Genomic DNA, 14,315 nt, shown 5'->3' on the forward strand with positions numbered 1-14,315 from the left:
TGAGTCCCACATCTTGAACCCTATAATTTTTAACGCATGTCCATCCGCACTAGTAATACTTTGTCCGCTTCGGATCAATTATACTGGCCCGTACAGCTCTGTCTTCCTAGACCCAGCAAGAAATTGACCCATACTAACTTGAGCTCAGGAAAAATGATTATTACTAGTTAGGTTGTTTGACCTATTATATTATGTATTTAATTAATTTCTTCCCCTTGGCGATCTAGGATTTAGAGTCTTAAACTCCCTGCCACTCGATAGCTCACGTCAACACCACAAAACTTGACACTACATATATATTTGTGGCCCCACCGACTCAAACCAAATACTACAATTTCTATCATCCAAAAAATAATTCCATTCTTTTTGTTGGGGTTCTAAATTTTTCACAAGACAATATCATTTTTTTGTTACTCTTAAGATTTCTCTGTTGGGAATCTGTATGTATGTTTCCTTACATATCACAGCTCAGTAACCCTGATTGGCCCATTCCAACTCAGAAAATTGAGTCCACAAATATATATATATATATTATTATATTTATGTCTTAGATACTAAGTATATGAGTATGAGTAATTAAATTACAGCTCATGTATTGGTGGTGTTTGCTGACCATATATATGCTTACAGCTGACCTCTTTTGAAAGCAAGCATTTGGAATCCAATTTATGGTCAATGAGATCCCTTTGCTGAACCAACAACTCCTTCAATTTTTATATATACAAAACCTGGTCATCCAAATGTATAATGGACAGTTTAATATCATTTGAAGTCTAATTATCGGTACAAGATTAATTCAATTTTTAATCTTGTACATTAATCTTGTACACTAGGCATGCAATTATTGTTCAATATGTTAATGGGCCAAGTCGCTTAATCTATAATTTTTTTTTTTATTTTTAAAAGAGAGTATTTGTTAATATTTGTACCCCATCGATTACGCATAACTTAAGCGATGTAGTTTATAAGAAAATCCCATATCTCTCTCACTTAACGAGTGTGATGTTTTAGGAAGACACAAAGCCGTGTTGGGCCGATATATTCACAGGTATTTGATAAATTCAAAACGGACAATATCATTGATATAAGTGGGCGTTGAGATTTTCAACAAACAAGAGGCGGGCTCTAAGAACAAAATCGTGCAGGCCTTGGTTCTAGAATCATGAACAATACTTGTTTGAGTTGTTTGGGTTAGATATGAGGGCATTAGTTATTCTTCTGGATACTTCTAAACCCAACTTTTACACTGCATGCCCCCTCACTTGAGCAGCTCTGTGCTGTACAGACTTTGAACAAAAAAACAATTATAACTCAGAATCTCTAGTCACAACTTTTTGAATTTTAATCCAAAAGAACTTCATTTGTATATACAAAAACAGTTAAGCCGCTAAGCTCGATGAACTTTTTCTCATGTGAATGCGGCGGCAATTGTGTCCAAAAGGTCTAGAAAATAAACAAAGACCAGACAGAATGTAAAAGCAATAAAGTGTGGGATGTTTTGTTTGTTTTTATTTACCATGTTTTTGTCTGATTATAGTCGTTTGATTTGGCTTTTAGATGCATATATATTTACTTTGCTGGGAATTTAAATTGTTTCAGTTTTTTTTTTACCGATCAATTACTCATTTCAAATACTGAGAAGAGCGCTCATTGACTAAGTGGATATGCCCATAGCCGGCCCTATATTCGTAGGAAGTAATACATCGATCAAGGGCATGCGCCGATGGAAGACCTAGTAGCTAACCGCTGAGGTTTCGAGATTGTTTTTTGTTTTTGAAAAAAATGAAAACATAAAACGCTTAGAAAGCAATCATACGTACATATATATAGAGTTTAATTGTATTACTACATTGATTCGAAAAATAACATTAAAATTGTAAGTGAGATGGCAATTTTTCATACCTCGGCCAATAGAAGAGCAAGGCATGTGAGATTATTATAAATATATAAAGACACATCTTCAGGGGCCATATATATATATATATATATATATATGGTCTCCAAGCATCCAATGTTGATCTTATTATATGTCACTTTCGTTGAATAATTCCAATTACTTGGAATTAATTAAGATTTTGATGTAATGCCGAAGCCCACCATCCAATATATATGACATTGATGATCATATCTATAATTCTATATGGACTGAGCTGGATTATAGGTCATTTCAATAGAATAATAAAAAAAAATCCAATTGAAGCAGCAAGACTTCCAAATGTAAATCGATCTATGGCAGCACCAAAGCAATCAATGAGCAGGTGACGAGTACGTAGTTGCTTGTCATGCATCTGTTAGAAAATCCAACCCAAACACAAAAAAGATAGTAATATTTGTTTTGGGCCAAAAATTCATACGATTTTATTTTTTCTTGAACCATTATCATTGGTTCTTAGACACAGAAAGGAAAATATGTTGGTTATGTGAGAGAAATATACTTTACTGATGTGTCACTTCGATGTTGGATAAAATCTTAACAACATATTCATGTATGATCAAAACAAACAAACAAACAAAAACACAGCTATATATGCAGTTGAGCATTTGTTGTCTACTTATTATTTTTCCCAGCCAATTAGATCCCACATGCTATGTCAGGGCTAGGAGATGTTTGTACAAAAGAAACAGCCATCCCCATTCCCCACCACCCTCGATCGTCTCTCTATTAATATTTGTCCATTCTTACTGCCTATTAATGATTGTCATAATTATATTATAAAAGTTGTTGATGGAGAAGTTTAACTAATATTAAATAGACTGCTCTGCTTGGTTGGTCTTAGTTATGTATGCATTAAAACCCATTAGCTGACTACTACATTATACATTTGAAGTAGATTGATTCATAATTTAATTTCTAACTTAAATTTGAAAACCCCGAAATTGCAAGCCATGACGTACGTGTAAAGAGGATCCCCTTACGGGGGACGACCATGCTAAGTGCATCGATTGGGGAACAGGTGTACCAAAATTTTGAAATGGAAAATATATGTGATTTTTGTAGTTAGAATTTAAATTCATCTTAAATATAAAAAAAATGTTACTTAAATTTCATCTGACGGTTCATATTTGGTACTAATTTTTTTTGATGAATTTAATTTTTTTTTTAAATACATGATTATATTCACAATGTTAATTGTCAATTATTGATGAGATTTTGTGATTTCAAGTATCCAAGATGAGAATGCGACTGACACAATGGGCCTTTGCGGCCCATTTTCAATATTATTGAGCAAAGCTCATTAGTTCAATTGCTGAATGAAATATGAATTGTTGGGCCGGATCGTGAAGCCGAGCCCTAAAAGGCCCAAACGCGATCCGCTTACGTCCACGAGAGACCGTCGCCTCCTACTCATCAAAAGTCAAAACCCTCCAAAACCCCCGAAAGTACGAACACCAGAAATCCGACGCATTGGAACAACAGCAACGGAGACAATCGGAAAGGCTTAATCACTCCAATGGCAGCGAAGAATCAGCTAGGAGACAAGGCGAGAAAGCGAAAGCACATCGCAGGTGCCAACAAGATGGGGCCAGGTGCCTCCCCTTACAAGAAGCCAAAGGTCGATGGCTCAAATACCCGAACTCCTCCGAATAAGGTCTCGAAGAAACCTTTCAAGCCATCTAAGCCACCAATCAGAGCCAACTTTGATAATTCTAGAGACGATAAAGCTCCTTTGACCAAGCGAGAGGGTCGCCTCAAAGCCAAGGTTGATATACGCTGCGTTGCGTTTGTAGTGTGTGTCCTGCTTGCCATTTGATTTATAAGTTTCGAGAAACTATAAACATTTTGATGTTGAAATTTATTATATGTGTTGGTCACTGTCACTGCATTGGCATGTTAATTGCACCGTTTATGATTTACTTGGGTTTCTATTTATGGTAGGAACTGGCAGAGGCTAGGAAGAAGAAGAGGAAGCGTCATTACAATCTTGAACAGGTATGTATTCCATGAAATTGGTGATTTGATATGGTCAGATGTTAATATGCTTTGGTATGACTGGCTGGACATGAGAATTGGTATTTCATTCAGTTGTGATACAATTAATTCAAAAGAATGAATAGGTATTACTTTGTATAACTTGACTTCCGGGAACACAAAATTAACGGGATAAAACTAAACATGATTCTGTAATTGCAGGAGTATATGAAAACGAACTTGGACATGTATTTTTTTCTCTCTAGATTTATTTTTAATGGTGTGATTTCTGTTTGCTCAACTAGACATCATGGATGTGGAAGTGATGAGCTACTATTTAATTTATGCTTCTCTTGGTCTGTATAATTATAATTACTTGTGAGCTTCATTTTATGCATAGTTGGGTTTTCATGCCAAGTCCTGCTGTTCTTATCAACAACATTGGTATTGATACAGTTCATATGGTGTGCATTGCATAGGATTAGTTGATTACTTGATTGAATCCAGTTCGATAGCATTTCCCGATTACTTATATGAATTTTGTTTAAAAGAAATTTCTTTGAATTTTGACTAGGAGCTTGCTTCTCTGTGGGAGAGAATGAGAGTTCGCAATATTGCCAAAGAAGATAGATCCAAGTATGGGTTTCGTATTAGCTTACATATTGTGGCTTTCCCCTACTCTAGCCCTATTGTTTTTCCCTTTTTGAGCTTTATGTTTTGTTTTATTCCTTTACAATCATTACAAGGTTAATTACTGAAGCTCTTCAAAAGATGAAGGGAAAGATTACGGAAATTGCTGGCTCCCATGTTTCATCCCGTGTCCTTCAGGTTTTGTCGTTTAGAAAATTTCTTCCTTGAATGCTCTCAAAAAATGGATCTCTGCTTGTATTAACCTTTAGTTATTCATCCTTTTTTCTTCTTTCATCTCAGACTTGTGTTAAATATTGTTTACAATCTGAGAAGGATGGTGTATTTGAGGAGCTTCGGCAGCATTTTCTCACCCTGGCCTGCAACACTTATGCGGTTCATTTAGTGAAGAAAATGATAGACAATGGTAATCAGTTTTTACAATCAAGAGAATTTGAGGGTTTTCTAAATAACCAGTTCATGTTGTCCAGTTGCTGATGCAAACCAGCACGAAGTCATCATTTGAAGACATTCTTTACTTGCAGCTTCTAAAAAACAGTTGGCTGGGTTTATCTCCTCCCTTCGTGGGCATGTTGCTTCTCTTCTTCGCCACATGGTTGGTTCTGTTGGTGAGTTGTATTTTTATTTTTTAACTGATAAAAAGTAGTTTCTTTACTTTTCCTGTGCTTGGGCTGTATAAAAAATATTTGAAGTGTAAAATTATAATGTCAATTATGGCAATCAAAGCATTTATGTTTTAGCTTGTTTAAGATTACATGAGTTGCATCAATGCTATGTTTTGCAGGTTTTAAGTTTCTACAGACGGAGTGGGTGATATTAAATCAAATCCTTTTCTCCTCCACTGATTTTCATTAGTGATAGACTTTTAGAATTTTTGTTTATTCCCTATGGTATGGTGATTTGAGCATTTATTTTGCTGATTCATAAATATGAAATGTTTTACTAGTGGGGTAAGTCAGGTGTAATACATTTGCTTTGAACATAGGGATCACTAAATTGAATGGCTTGGTAAAAAAATATTGTTATCATTATTTTTACTTCATTTGCACGCGGTTATGCACCCTATGTTGAAGTCCATTTTAACTGATATTTTTAAGCAAAGGCATATTGCTTGTATTTACTCTGCCCGATTCTTTACCTTTTACTATTTTATCTTGCAGTTATTGAGCATGCTTACCAACTGGGTAATGCAACTCAAAGACAAGAGCTTCTAATGGAATTATATTCTACTGAGCTTCAGTTGTTTAAGGATTTGGCCATAATGAAAGAAAGCAGGTAACAATTCATTTGCCCAAAATAACAGTCTGGGCTTTTGTCACCTAACTGTTTTTATTTGTATTCTTTCAACTTACTTGCAAGATTTTCTTAGATATAATTTGAGGCAAAAGAGTAACGGCTGTAACTTCATGCAATTTAGATTAGGAATGGAGAATTTATCCTATGGTGTTATAAATTTGATGGTGGCTTAGATAGAGATGGTTGTAATGATGTTGATGCTTATTAGCTAGTTTTAACATCATTATCTTGTGTTTTGTAACTTTTCCGTGCTATGTTTGATAGTTTGATTAGATTTTAAGTCTTCTATGTTAATGAATGGAATTATAAGTGAACATGTGGCTCACTGGTAGAGTTGCAAGGATGCAATTTAGAGGTTACAGGTTCAATTCCTGGGAATCGCCTTTCCACATATTATTTTGGGTAAGGTCTGCGTACATCTTGTCTGTCACTCTATCTCCGACCCCTCCCACTGTAGGCCTTGTGCACAAGTTTTGTTTACCTATGTTAATGCATGGAATTCTCCGTGTTCATATTGACATTTGATATTTATTACTGCATATATATATATATATATATGTATGTAGTTTTAATTTATTTACAATTTTTGCGCCTCGTTTCACTCAGGCGCTTGCCTTAGTGAGCTTTGAACCTCAACACGTGAGGGGACCCTTGTGCCTTGAGTGCGCTAGTACTTTTAACAACACCGGTCACATGCTTGGGAACAAGATTTGTTTTGCGGCAGAGCTGAACAACTTATGCAATATGTTAGATGTATGACTTTTGGGCTATGTAGGTTGTTTTGCTTTTCTTTGATAGTTCCTTTAACCTCAAATAACAATACAGGTTGCTAGATGTGATTTCAAAGTTGGGCCTACAAAAAGCTTCAGTCTTACGACACCTGTCTCTCGTGATTCAGCCAATTCTTGAGAAGGGAATAGTGGACCATTCTATTATACACAGGGTGCTCATAGAGTACTTGACCATAGCCGATAAGGTGTTTTGAAAACTTAATGTATTTATTCTTTAAAATTTTTAAGAATTTTTTGGAAACATTTTCTTTCCCTTAACTTTTATTCTTTCTCTAAATTTTCTTTCTTGAAAGTCCTCTGCCACGGAGGTAATTCAGCAGTTGTCAGGTCCGCTTCTTGTTCGAATGATCCATACCAGAGATGGATCTAGGCTTGGGATGCTATGTGTCAAGCATGGGAGTGCTAAGGTTTGTTTTAGCTCGCATATTATATATCTAGAAGATGTGAAAATAAGTTCCTTTTTCGTCATTTTTCATTTTTTCCCCATTTAAGCTTACATGAGCTCTACAGGTTGTTGACTCGCAAGTTTTTGGTGTTGTTTCTTATTCTAGGAACGAAAGAAGATTATCAAAGGAATGAAAAGCCATGTCAGCAAGATAGCTCATGATCAGTATGGGAGTATGGTAAGAATTTTTTCTTAAAAAAAGTTCATTTTCTGTCCACTCTCTTGCCTAGATACTCTGCTGCTAACCATGACATGAGTTACTGTTAGGTCCCGAACTTGCCTTCTGTCTTGTATTTCGTGAATCTCCTATTATCCATTATTTTTTATTTTATGTGGAATATTATATTGTTGTCTAGTTCTTTCATGGTTCCCTGTGTATCAAGTGAACGACTATTTGTTCAACTACCAGTATACTTGGAATAGTTAAGTTTACCGGTCTACCAAAATGTGACAGGCTCTCTTCCTTTCACGAAATATTTTGAAACTTATTTGTCTCAGATGCTGCATGGATTCTGGTGGTTCTCTTGTTATTTTCGTCCTTGACCTGTAAGATTGTTTTTGAGCACTTTTGGTTCGGTTCACCATACGAGTGCAGTATGTGAGCATGCTTGTAACTTTTGGTTTCAAGACAAGGCATGAAAGCAGTAGGAGTATCAAGCTTAATTGCTACATGCAGATAAAGTTCAATAGAAGTCCATTAACTTCAAAAACTATAGGATATCATATTTTCAGCTGACCATCAATAAGTCTTATTTTTCTGACACAAGAGTTTAGCCTTTCTATCAAGTAGAAAACATGATGGAGGATCTACTTCTCAGTATACTTGTCTGTGGACTTTAAGACTGAAATCATAACCATAAGAACATTTACTTTCCTTTGACCTGCGTGTTATAGTCAATTGTCATTTTTTATAGTTACATCTTTTGATACACGTTGAAGTTGGAGAGAACAATGACTTGAGATTAATAGATTTAAGACCATTAAGAAATGGATATTATTATCTCCTTTTTTCCCCTATCCGGCTATTCTGATGTGGTTCATTATTTTGTCTCAATTTTTTCATTTTATAAGAGAAATATGATGATAGATGTCAATTCTGTGTGATTCTTCTCTTTTTTTTTTCTTTGCTACACAAAGGTTCATTTTGTTTCATTACTATTCAGGTACTTGTCTGCATAATTTCAACTGTTGATGACACAAAACTTGTAACCAAGGTTTGTTCATTTATTTGTGCTGCACAAAATAATAGTGTGAATTGTTGTTCTGTTGTATTTGTTTTAGTATTGCTTTTTGATGATTTTTCTTAATCGATTTTTCCTGTTTGTAGATTGTGCTTCGTGAGCTTCAAACAATTTTGAAGGAGCTTGTTTTCAACAAGGTTTATATATATGCTGTACTTTGCATGCCGAGACTACCTCCCCCCTCTTCTCCTTCCCTTAAAAGAACAAGGAGGGAGCGGCGGGCTTGTGCATGTTCTATTCTGTCTGATGGTTGTCTAATTATTAGCTTTACCCCTCTTTTATTAACCTCCTAAGCAGTACTTTCCCCATTTGTATGTTTCAGAACGGAAGGCGTGTGCTACTGCAGTTACTGTATCCAAATTGTTCACGCTATCTAAGTCCTGATGATATGGCTTCGCTCGATTCAGCCATTCCTACTCTATGTGCCAAGGTAGTGAAATCTTTTTCTAATTTTCTGTAGAACCGTCTTAAACTTTTGATTCCATGCTAGAACGTAACATAAATGTAAAATAATTTGTTCTTGTTAGGGCGAGTTTGAAGTAAACTCTGAGGCAAAGTCTTCAAATGACGAAGAATCTAGTGACAAGGATGAAACCATCCCTGACAGTACAGTCATCGAGGCCGATGATGGTACAGGTCTTGCAGATAAGGTTCAATCAGTCGAAGGCGGGAAAAAAGATCCTTCCTTGAGAAGGAAAGAGTTGTTGGTTGACAGTGGATTTGCTGAGGTATGTTGCCTTTTTTCTTTTTGTGGACTTCTCAATGTATAGCTTTAATTTTGCAATTTTTTTTTTCATTTTCCATTTTTTTTTCCTGTCTGTGAATCTTTTCCTGTCATCCCTTTTATGCAGAATCTCATTGAAATATGCATCGAGCACGCAGGAGAATTACTTAGGTCAAATTTCGGCAAAGAAGTCTTATATGAGGTAGCCAGTCCAATTTTTGCTGATATTTCTCTTTGATGAAGTTTCTTTGGTCAAAATTTGTATCTAATGTTTGCTTTTCTGAGAAATTGTGAGACTATCATCTGAAAATTCATTTGGGTTGTTTTTTCCCTTCAAAATCTATATTTGATACTTACTAGTCATTTTAGTCAACTTCAAATCTTTACACAAAAGATGCTAAGCTATCCTTGGAACTTGTCACAGCCTTAAGCTAGCAAATCACTTCCTTATATTTATCTTGGTGTGCATACAGGTTGCAGTTGGGGGTTCTAATGGCGTTCTTCGCCCAGCTTTAGATGACAAGTTGAACACCTTGCATAAAGCTATATCATCTCTCGCAGCAGAGTCTAAATCTGAAGACTCAGAGGAGGAGCATGTCCTTGAAAATTTTCATTCAAGTCGGACCATAAGAAAACTAGTTTTGGATTGCCCCAACTTTGCTTCCACTCTGTGGAAGACAGCTCTGGAAGGAAAATGTGAATTGTGGGCCCAAGGTCACAGGTAGTATCCATTTGCTTACTTTCTATGATTTGATGCGTTTACTTAACGCACTGAAAACCATTGAGTCTTTAATATTTTATATTCTTTTTGCTTGCTCCACTGCAGTTGCAAAGTAGTAGCAGCATTTCTGGAATCCACACATCCTGAAGTCCAGAAATTAGCAAGAAAAGAGCTGCAGCCACTGGTAGATGGTGGAACTCTTAAAATCTCTGAAACCAAGAAAGCAACTAACCAAGGTTAACTGGTTTGCATACAGCCATACACAAATGACGAGACACAAGAGCGCATGATATCAGGTGGACGTGGTTGAACTCTCTTTCTTTATTTGGAAAAATTTTGTGTAATATGAACATAGCTCTTGATATAGGCTGACATGAGATTTAGAAGTACACATGGCGTTCTTTTAGTTAGTAATTTTGAAGGGAAATACATATGACGTGACGTTCAGTGTCAAGGGTATGGTGTCTATCTTTTTTTTTTGGGCAGGTATGGTGTCTATCTACATCACCTGATATATTAGTAATGTATCTCAATTTTGATCAAAATTTTTCATATGAAAGGATTTTTATTTCCTTGAGCTCCTTTCGCCTTCTTATTGCAATCACCTTTGCTTTTGCAATTAATTATTTCTGCTTCCTTTGCATAAAGTTCTGTATCATTGCAATACTATACGAGTATTTGAATGCTGGTGAGGTGCAGTGCAGCAGACACAGTATTGAATGATACTGAAAATGCTACTTATTAATCAAATGTGACATCGGTACACTATGAATAGATAAAAGCAGATTTACTCTTGAACATTGTTATTTCTGATCTGATCTCAAAGATAGGAGAGTCGAATCTTCGTCTCCCCTGTTCGTAGTTAAGGGAATTTCCTCTCTGCAAGAAGCAACAGTGCTCTGGCTTTCTGTAAATCCGGTTACGAAGATGTGGATAGCCTTGGAATAGATAGTCAGATGGATCAAATATTGGGGTTTCTCTTCTTGTCTTATGTTGAGTATTGCTGCGGAAGAGATATTCTGGGGATCCAAAGACGGGGGATTCTATCCTCGATCCCATGTTAGTTCTCAAACAATTCTCTATGACTCTGGCTTCCTCTTTAAATCTATCTCTGATGTCTTTGAAACTTTGCAGAATTCTGCTGGATCTCGACCAGGCTGTAGGATTCCGTGCTTTGGGTACCGACGGGGAGGAATTTCTTGGAGAGTTGCCATTGGAATAAGGAATTCGGTTGCACTCCGGGCAGAAGTTTTTCAGCCTTTGCAAGTCAAAAGCTCTTCTCTTGGCATTGTCAGAAAGACAAACAGATGCCTGCAAGTCATGAGGTGATGTAATCAAACTGGGATTCTTGAATGGAACAACTGATTTCCTTGAGAAGGTAAAATCTCTAAAAATAAAGTAGACGGTGACCTTCATTTTGATGATACAGCTAGTCCACTTCAAATTAGCACACTTCCCACCTAACATGAGATGCTGTTGGTGGAATCATAGATGGTCCTAACCATATTCTGTTTCAAATTTAATGGTGTGAGTTCCCTTTTCATGTCTTGTTCACATGGGAATTGTGTACGACACCATGGCAACCATTGCGATATTGCATCTGAGACTGTAACAACCTAGTTCTCCGCACTAATAACATTTTGTTCGCTTTGGATCATAACATACTGGCATGCACGGTTTGATCTTTCTAGGACTAGCACCAACTCATACAGCGTTTGTTACTAGTTTGAAATTTTGACCTATTGTATTATCTGTTTCACATATTCCCTTGGACGATGTGGGATGATAGACTTAGCTCCATTGCCACTCGATAGCTTGCCTAACACCACCAACCTTGACACACTTAAAAGGCTATTGGTCCCGACTACTCGAGTCGGGTGCTGTAGAAAGTAATTTCTTTTTGAATTCATTATTCATTCCATTGCTAATGTCCTTACATTGTATGTTCATTTGATTTGTGTGCATTTGGATGAACATTGTTGTTCAGTTGTTCAATCTACGCTTATATTCCAAGGACTAGCCAGAAAATATAATGCACGACGTGATCTAACCTGGGAGACAAGCTTGAAGGCAATCTCAGCCTTGGGATGCTTATTCTTATCTGGATGAAGTTGCAAAGCTGTACATAGACAGAAGAACCATCACCAAACGGGTACAAGAAGAGAAATCCAACACCAATATATCAAGCCTACCAAGTTTATGATATCGCTTTCTTATAACGGCTACTCCTGCATTCTCTCCCACCTGCAAATCCAAAACCCGGAAAAGGGTGATGAAAAAAAAGATAAAGAATCTCAGGAAAAAAAGGCATTGCCCTGAACAACATTCAAGATGGAAAGAGAACCCAGAAAGACATACTCCAAGAAGGCTGTACCAATCGATGAAATCCGATCTACCCGAATCGCCATATTCCCTATGAGCACATCCGATGGAAGCAGTGGAAATGGAGCAAATCTGAGAGACCAATTGGGATTTGATATCTGATCCTTCTTGTGCCACTCTCCCCATTTCCAGTATCCAGAGTTTGGAAAGAGAATTGAGAGAGAACCGTGCAAATTCGGTAGCCAAGAAACAGAAGAAGACAACGTGAGATGTATAAAGTGTTGGGATTTTTGGGTTAAAAGGAGAGGAGGAGGAGGAGGAGAAGTAGTAATGGCGAGGTTGAGCGGTTAAGAAAAAAGGGCATAGGTTTGGGGGAGAGATTTTTGAAAGTGGATCAGTTGGTGGGAAGAGGAAATGAGTCAGAGAAATGGAGAGATTAACGTTAATCTTGCCACGTGGTTTCTACTTGGCCCTTTAGTTTAGGGTTCAAATTTACAAGTAAAAAACTAATAAAATAAAATCCAATTAATTTTTAACATCGTTTTAAATAATATTTTTGGCTGGTCTCGACTTGGGGCCAACGTGCTAATTAATTAAGCGCTAAATTTATAAGATAATACATCATAGAAAAATCTTTGAACGTCCACATACTATTATTATAAATTAATAATAATTTCCCGATATGTTAATACATATGATGTGATTATTATTTCTTCTCATGACATCTCTAACTTTTCGTCACCCCATTAGATGATATGGTGTGTTGTTCTGTAACTGTAATAAGAATGATTCAATATCATCGTTACCAGTTACCCACCTTGAGTGTTTCTTTTCGCAAATCTTAAGCTTTTGTGCATCTTGGTCATTTCCTATGACGCTCTCAATAATCTCCTCGTCGGTCCGCATCTCTCAAGTTGTGTCGTTTTCACTTGGGGAAGTTGAATAGGTAAGACATGACATGAGGGTTCTTGACTTATCTAAAGTACTGTTTGGCTATAGACACCTTGAGCATTATGCTATCATAATTTCACCAAGTGTACGATACCATCTACTGAATTTATTTCAATGAGAAACTCCACGTGAAGTCTTAATATGTCCCCACGCAAATAATGCCCAGTTTGAAACTCGTCCAGGAAAAAAGCAGGTCTTGTTCTTTTTCTCTTTTTTCCTTTCAATGATTCCTCCTTGCCAAAAAATTGAAATTTTGTAAGTATTCCCCCCAACAGCTCCAGGTAAACGAGTCAATCGGAGTAGTTGATTTCAAAATCCAATGCCAAAAATCATGGAATAATAATTAAATATAGGCTGGATTATCAAATCAAATTAAAGGCTAGCTAGCTTCAAACCCCATGCAGCAAAAGTCTTATTTTCGTTTGTAAAATCAAGGTTTTGGCTTAACCAATGCAGCTTCCCCCAAAAAACATATAATTTTATGTTGGTTTCTGTTTGGCAGTATGTAGTGTAGGGTTTCTAACTATTTGTGGGTCGCTAGATCATGCGAAAGTGTGATGTCTTGGGATTTAGGGGCCCAAGGTTGAACAATTCCCCACATAACTTGTACGTAGTACTACATACAAGTTACTCTATAGTAAATCATTATGGAACGTACCGCTCGAGTTTTGAAAATTTAAATGGTTTTTTTTAAATGATTATGGAACTATTTTGGTATATGATATCTCTTAAATGAAATAGTTTTGGTATTTCTTAATTAAAATTTTACGAAACTCTTTGTGATCCGAATAATGTTACATCCACCCAAAAAAAGACTCACAATTTACCCTCAAATTTATGTTGCATGTGAAATAGTCATTAATTATATAAACACATGTAGATCCCACTTAACGTCCAACACTTCACACTAATTGAACATTAATGGGGGTCACATTTTGAGTTTTAAGTATGCATTAAACTTTAAAGTGAGCCATTTCCTTGAAAAAGAAGAAGAAAGTATTGAGCCATTTAAATATTACTGGATCTGGAAAGGCACAAGGAAATTGGGCCTTTTAAGCCCACCTCATAGATCTCAATTCTCCAGATGAACGACCGTGGCCCACTCAATCATGGTCTCTGTTTCCAGTTTCCACCGCCTCGTGGGTTGGATCCAGCCATTTAACAGTCTATCCCCTGATACAAGTGGGCCCATATAATACCCAATTGGTCTTATCTAATCTCTACAGTATACACCGTCACATCGAAAACGCACCGTTTTCTCTGTCA

At 36.5% G+C, this 14,315-nt stretch overlaps 2 protein-coding genes across 2 annotated transcripts; one reads left to right on the forward strand and one right to left on the reverse strand.

Moving 5' to 3' along the window:
• The first annotated feature begins 3,343 nt into the window (after positions 1 to 3,343).
• On the forward strand, positions 3,344 to 10,353 carry LOC120004157 (pumilio homolog 24-like). The gene is made up of 17 exons (XM_038853428.1): positions 3,344 to 3,701; positions 3,878 to 3,931; positions 4,485 to 4,546; positions 4,657 to 4,738; positions 4,841 to 4,964; positions 5,083 to 5,166; positions 5,719 to 5,833; positions 6,680 to 6,830; positions 6,939 to 7,052; positions 7,197 to 7,268; positions 8,254 to 8,304; positions 8,418 to 8,468; positions 8,654 to 8,761; positions 8,859 to 9,059; positions 9,183 to 9,257; positions 9,529 to 9,776; positions 9,882 to 10,353. The coding sequence occupies exons 1-17, from the start codon at positions 3,453 to 3,455 to the stop codon at positions 10,015 to 10,017; spliced, it is 1,977 nt and encodes a 658-aa protein (XP_038709356.1). The 5' UTR covers positions 3,344 to 3,452; the 3' UTR covers positions 10,018 to 10,353.
• Positions 10,354 to 10,459: 106 nt separating this feature from the next.
• Positions 10,460 to 12,478, reverse strand: LOC120004168 (chaperone protein DnaJ 2). Its single transcript, XM_038853438.1, has 4 exons — positions 12,135 to 12,478; positions 11,969 to 12,020; positions 11,828 to 11,895; positions 10,460 to 11,087 (listed from the first exon to the last, which is right to left on the reverse strand). The coding sequence occupies exons 1-4, from the start codon at positions 12,282 to 12,284 to the stop codon at positions 10,542 to 10,544; spliced, it is 816 nt and encodes a 271-aa protein (XP_038709366.1). The 5' UTR covers positions 12,285 to 12,478; the 3' UTR covers positions 10,460 to 10,541.
• Between the last annotated feature and the right edge of the window lie 1,837 nt (positions 12,479 to 14,315).

Source organism: Tripterygium wilfordii, chromosome 1, assembly GCF_013401445.1.
Source record: "Tripterygium wilfordii isolate XIE 37 chromosome 1, ASM1340144v1, whole genome shotgun sequence".
Lineage (NCBI taxonomy): Eukaryota > Viridiplantae > Streptophyta > Magnoliopsida > Celastrales > Celastraceae > Tripterygium > Tripterygium wilfordii.

Coding starts and splice junctions, on each gene's coding strand:
- LOC120004157 (XM_038853428.1), top strand. CDS start 3,453: ATGGCAGCGAAGAATCAGCTAGGAGACAAGGCGAGAAAGCGAAAGCAC. Junction 5,167..5,718: donor CCACATGGTTGGTTCTGTTG/GTGAGTTGTATT, acceptor TTTATCTTGCAG/TTATTGAGCATGCTTACCAA. Junction 7,053..7,196: donor TCAAGCATGGGAGTGCTAAG/GTTTGTTTTAGC, acceptor TTCTTATTCTAG/GAACGAAAGAAGATTATCAA.
- LOC120004168 (XM_038853438.1), bottom strand. CDS start 12,284: ATGGGGAGAGTGGCACAAGAAGGATCAGATATCAAATCCCAATTGGTC. Junction 12,021..12,134: donor ATTGGTACAGCCTTCTTGGA/GTATGTCTTTCT, acceptor TTGGATTTGCAG/GTGGGAGAGAATGCAGGAGT. Junction 11,896..11,968: donor AAAGCGATATCATAAACTTG/GTAGGCTTGATA, acceptor GTCTATGTACAG/CTTTGCAACTTCATCCAGAT.